This window comes from Nicotiana tabacum, chromosome 2, assembly GCF_000715075.1.
Source record: "Nicotiana tabacum cultivar K326 chromosome 2, ASM71507v2, whole genome shotgun sequence".
Taxonomy (NCBI): domain Eukaryota; kingdom Viridiplantae; phylum Streptophyta; class Magnoliopsida; order Solanales; family Solanaceae; genus Nicotiana; species Nicotiana tabacum.
The window spans coordinates 93798043-93803807 of NC_134081.1; the positions used below are offsets into that span (position 1 = coordinate 93798043).

General features: G+C 37.4%; 1 protein-coding gene across 1 annotated transcript; it reads left to right on the plus strand.

Moving 5' to 3' along the window:
• The first annotated feature begins 908 nt into the window (after positions 1-908).
• Positions 909-5555, plus strand: LOC107761615 (uncharacterized). Its single transcript, XM_016579854.2, has 3 exons — positions 909-4542; positions 4631-5014; positions 5273-5555. The coding sequence occupies exons 1-3, from the start codon at positions 1608-1610 to the stop codon at positions 5287-5289; spliced, it is 3336 nt and encodes a 1111-aa protein (XP_016435340.1). The 5' UTR covers positions 909-1607; the 3' UTR covers positions 5290-5555.
• Positions 5556-5765: the final 210 nt, after the last annotated feature.

Consider the following 5765-nt stretch of genomic DNA (forward strand, 5'->3'; position numbering starts at 1 on the left):
TTAATTAATGTGAACCAATTCTTGTTCTGCCAAACCCATTACTGAAAGTTTGGCTTGTGGTGGTAGGATACAATGTAACAACACATTGCATTTTCCAATTCATCCACCCACTACTAATGGGGTATATCCCTTACCTGACTATAGTCTTTAAAGATATCATGACGTTTGTAGACTACTTCCAAATTTCCAACAGTAAAAAGATAAACGACAACCAAAAATTGCGGGAAAATGATACTGTATAGTCGATATATTATATATTTTTTCGGCTATAAAATATAAATAGTTGCTGGCGGGAATTAAAGTGATAATACCCCGAAAAAATCGTCTATGTTGTGATCAATTGGTCAATGAAGTAGTTGAGAACCGTAATGTTTCATATTCAAATTCTAGATGAGACAAAAATACTACAATAGATAATTGTTTCCATCTGTTTGAGCCTTGGTAGATAGAGTTGCTCATACTGGTAAATAGGGGCGAAGCCACCTTTTGCTAAGAGTGATCAATTCATCAAAATATTACAAAAATTTCACTTTACTGTATATAAGTAAAATATTGATTTTAAATGTATATAACATATATTGAACACCTTTTGTATGAAATTTTTTTTATTTCTTTCGAGTGTGAATACCTTTGGGAAAATTTCTTGTTTCACCACTGAGTGGTGAAAAGTAACAACCTCGTGCATTAGTCGAGGTGTTAGCAAGTTGATTGGAAAATCAAGATTATAAATTTTTTTTAAAAAAAGTCAAAAATATAAAGGAAGGAACAAAGAGAAGTTGAATTCCAGGAATCCTAGTGGGCAAGAATTTTCATTTCATTTGATATAATTCCATATTGTTAGGCTTAGAATAGTTGGGTAAAAGATATATCCAAGAAATTTGCATGACCAATCTCTATCTCTCTTTATCACAACAACACTTACATTGTATAAAGCAACATACTATTTGGGACCAACTAGAATAAGAAATCATGATATTTAGAATTACAAGAAGAATAAGGTGGAGAAGAGGAGGAGCTGGAATAAGCAAAAAGAAGATGAAACAAGTGGTTAAGGAGTTATTACAGAGTACATTTAGTAGTTGCATTCATTCACATATCACACTCACATGTACTACTACTACTACTTCCATTCTGCAACTACTGTAAAGTTCTTGCTAGTTGACTCTCCTTTCAATTGTGACCTTTGGCTGTCCATCTCTTCCTTCTTTCCTTATCAATCAATCAACTTTTTTTTTTCCTCTGTCAATTTTCTTTCTCTGTTTCACATCCCTTTTTTATCCACTTATTTAATTTTCTCACTTTGCTCAAGTATTATAGCTAAACCCCATTTTTGCATGTCTTGACTAGCACTATTTCTTGTGACCTGCAATCTCAAGGATTTCATGTTTTCTTTTTTGTTCTTGAGTTTGGGGCTCTAATATAATTTCCTTATAATGGGGCCTGCAATCTCAAACTTATTTAATAGTATCTGTTTCTTGGTCTGCCATTAGCTCTGCTACAACTTTTTTGAGCATTGCCATGCTAAGAAGTTCCATAATTTAATCCATAAAAATGACATGACTTCAGCAAACTAAAAAGCATGTCATTTATGCCTTTTATTCTTGGAAATGGCAAACCATAGGAATTCTGCTATTCAACAGCATTTGTTTTTGGTGTTGTTGATTCATTTCATTGCTACCCTTGGTCAATCTTTAAATGAAGAGGGGTTTATTCTTTTGGAGTTCAGAAAATCCCTAAATGACCCTTATAACAATCTTGAGAGTTGGAATTCTTCAGACTTGAGTCCTTGCAATTGGAATGGTGTTGAGTGTAGCAAAATTGGTCAGGTGATTTCTCTCAGTATCGATCGCCTCAACTTAACTGGTAGTTTATCTTCTAGCATTTGTAGGCTTCCTTACTTGACTAAATTGAATGTGTCAACAAATTTCATTTCTGGCCACATTCCTGATGATTTTGCACTGTGTCAAAGTTTGGAGAAATTGAACCTTTGCACCAATAGGTTCAATGTGGAGTTTCCTGTCCAATTATGCAATATTACCTCCCTAACACAACTTTATTTATGTGAGAATTACATTTATGGTGAAATACCTCAGGACATTGGAAACTTGTCACAACTTGAGGAGCTTGTTATTTACAGTAACAATCTCACTGGAAAAATCCCTGCTTCTATAGGTAAATTGAAAAGGCTTAGAATTATCAGAGCCGGTCGAAATTATTTATCTGGTCCTATTCCTGCAGAAATTAGTGAATGTGAAAGTTTACAAATTCTTGGAGTAGCAGAGAATAGGCTAGAAGGGTCTTTCCCAATAGAGCTTCAAAAGTTAGAGAGTCTCGCCAACTTAATTCTTTGGGCTAACTTTTTCTCTGGTGCAATTCCTCCTGAGATTGGAAACTTCAGTAATTTAGAATTGCTTGCTTTGCATGAGAATTCCTTCACTGGACCTCTTCCTAAAGAGATTGGAAAGTTAACTAATCTGAGAAGGCTGTACATTTACACCAATCAGTTAAATGGAACAATTCCATGGGAATTGGGACATTGTTGGAGTGCAGCTGAGATTGATTTATCTGAAAATCAATTGAGTGGATACATTCCTAAAAGCTTGGGCTTACTTTCTAACCTGAGGTTGCTTCACCTTTTCGAAAACAGACTACATGGGAAGATTCCAAAGGAGCTTGAAAAGTTGAAGTTGCTGAAGAATTTGGACTTGTCTATAAACAATTTGACAGGTAGAATTCCATCAGAGTTTCAGTATCTTGAATTCTTGGAAAATCTACAACTTTTTGACAATCAACTCGACGGTCATATTCCTCGATTTATTGGCCTCAAAAGCAACCTCTCTGTAGTGGACTTGTCCAAGAATAATCTTGAAGGAAGCATACCTTCAAATCTTTGTCAGTTTCAGAAACTAACGTTTCTGAGCCTCGGGTCTAACAGGTTGTCGGGCAATATACCTTATGGCCTAAAAACATGCAACTCTTTAGAACAGCTGATGCTAGGAGATAACCTGCTCACTGGTAGCTTCTCTGTTAATATTTGCAAGCTTCAGAACCTTTCTGCTCTTGAGCTTTTTCACAACAGATTTTCTGGTATGCTACCACCCGAGGTAGGCAACCTCAGAAAGTTAGAGAGGTTGCTCTTGTCACGTAATTACTTTTTCGGGATAATTCCTCCTGATATTGGAAAACTTGTGAAGCTTGTTGCTTTTAATATCTCCTCCAATCAGTTCTCTGGTGAGATTCCACATGAGCTAGGGAGTTGTATAAGGCTCCAGCGGCTTGATCTTAGCAAGAACTTGTTTGCTGGAATTCTCCCAGGTGAACTTGGCAATCTAGTGAACCTGGAACTGCTTAAGCTATCTGATAATGAGTTTAGTGGACAGATACCAAGTGGCTTAGGTGGACTCGTTCGACTTACTGAATTGGAGATGGGAGGGAACTTATTCTCTGGTAGCATTCCGGTTGAACTTGGCCAACTTGGGACTCTGCAGATTTCTCTCAATCTCAGCCACAATGCTCTCAATGGATCAATTCCTAGCAACCTTGTGAACTTGCAAATGCTTGAAACATTGTACTTAAATGATAACCAGCTTATTGGTGAGATTCCAACTTCAATAGGGCAGTTGATGAGCCTGATAGTATGCAATCTTTCTAACAATAACCTTGTGGGATCAGTACCAAATACACCTGCCTTTCGAAGGATGGACTCCAGCAACTTTGCTGGAAATGTTGGGTTGTGCACATTGGATTCTAGCCATTGTGATCCTTCTCCAGCCCCTTTGATTGCACCGAATACAAGCTGGTTGAATCATCGTTCTTCTAGAGAAAAAATAGTTACTGTTGTTTGTGCAACTGTTGGGATGATCTCTTTGATATTCATTGCACTTATATGTAGGGTCATTAGAGGCCGCCACAAGACAGCTTTTGTTTCACTGGACAATCAAGTAAAGCCTGATGTCTTGAATGATCATTACTTTCCACGAAAAGGGTTCACGTACCAGGACCTTGTCGAAGCGACTGGGAATTTCTCAGACAGTGCAATCATAGGAAAGGGAGCTTGTGGCACTGTCTACAAAGCTACTATGGCTGATGGTGAATTTGTTGCAGTTAAAAAACTGAAGTCCCGAGGAGAAGGGGAGAGCGTTGATAGCAGCTTCCACGCTGAATTATCTACTCTCGGAAAAATAAATCACAGAAATATTGTAAAGCTATTTGGTTTCTGCTACCACCAAGACTGCAATCTTCTCTTATATGAGTACATGGTAAACGGAAGCCTTGGCGAAGTACTTCACGGGAATAAGACGACTAGCTTGCTAAATTGGAATACCAGGTACAAAATTGCACTAGGAGCTGCTGAGGGTTTAAGCTATCTGCACCATGACTGTAAGCCACATATCATTCACAGGGATATAAAGTCGAACAATATTTTGTTGGATGAACTGCTGGAGGCACATGTTGGAGACTTTGGCTTGGCAAAGCTAATTGACTTCCCATACTCAAAATCCATGTCTGCAGTTGCTGGTTCGTACGGCTATATTGCCCCTGGTAAGACTGATTTTTAGTCACTTAATGATACTCTTTATTCAGCAGTTCATAGGTAGAGAAGTTGACTAGTTTCTTGATTTTTTTTCAGAATATGCATACACAATGAAAGTGACAGAGAAATGTGACATCTATAGTTTTGGGGTTGTTTTGCTGGAACTGGTTACTGGTAGGTCTCCAGTTCAACCCCTTGATCAAGGAGGTGATTTGGTGACTTGGGTGAGAAGATCACTTCAAGGAGGAGTGGCAATATCTGAAATTTATGACAAAAGGCTGGATCTTACTGTGGAAAGAACAAGTGAGGAGATGTCTTTAGTTCTCAAGATTGCTCTTTTCTGTACCAATACATCCCCTGTAAATAGGCCTACAATGCGAGAAGTGATCTCGATGTTGATTGAAGCCAGGGAATCTGTAAGCACTTCACCATCATCTCCAACATCAGAAACTCCTCTGAGTGAGACTGATGCAAAAAAAGGTGCATAAATACAATTTCCTCTATCTCCTTTCCATGTTCATAATTCTAAATTTAGTTAACCATCAAAAGGAATTATTCAATATTGAGTGGATGTTCACAAAGGAAAATCAGCCATATCACATACATGTATACTTACTAACAGGGACCAGTTTGCATATTTAGTGGCATTTGTGTATTCATGTTTTTCATGTCTGATATTTTAGATTCAAATAGTCATCCTCAGAGAACTAAAATGCAAACACATTGTCTTATTTGCAGGTTCTGCGGAATCATAGACCAAACAAGAAAATGAGCTAGCAGAAGTTGTGCCTGTCTCATGCTGCCAAATTCTCCCTCATTGATTTTAAGCACAATAGAATAATAGAGTTAGAAGCATCTAATTATTCATGTACACAGCTACACTGGTACCATACTTACCCTCCTAATTATTCTTGAAATTTCTTATCTATTTCTCTGCTGTCCACATCTGTTATCTGTCTGCACATTAACTGCCTAATTGTATTCAGTTCTTAAGTTACTAATCAGTTGGTTACTTCTGAAAGCTCCTATTGCCAGATTCGGCGTTCTTGGTTACGTATTTTCTGCTTGAATTAATACATTAGTATGAATTCAAGCCTCAGTATAATTTTGACCATATCTTACGTAACATTTATGACAAAAGTTCCTTTCAAGTAAAGTATCATTGAGACTAGTCTTGCAACTTGTAACTGGAAGAGAGATCCGCCCAGGAAAAAAGTACAGTTTGACCTAT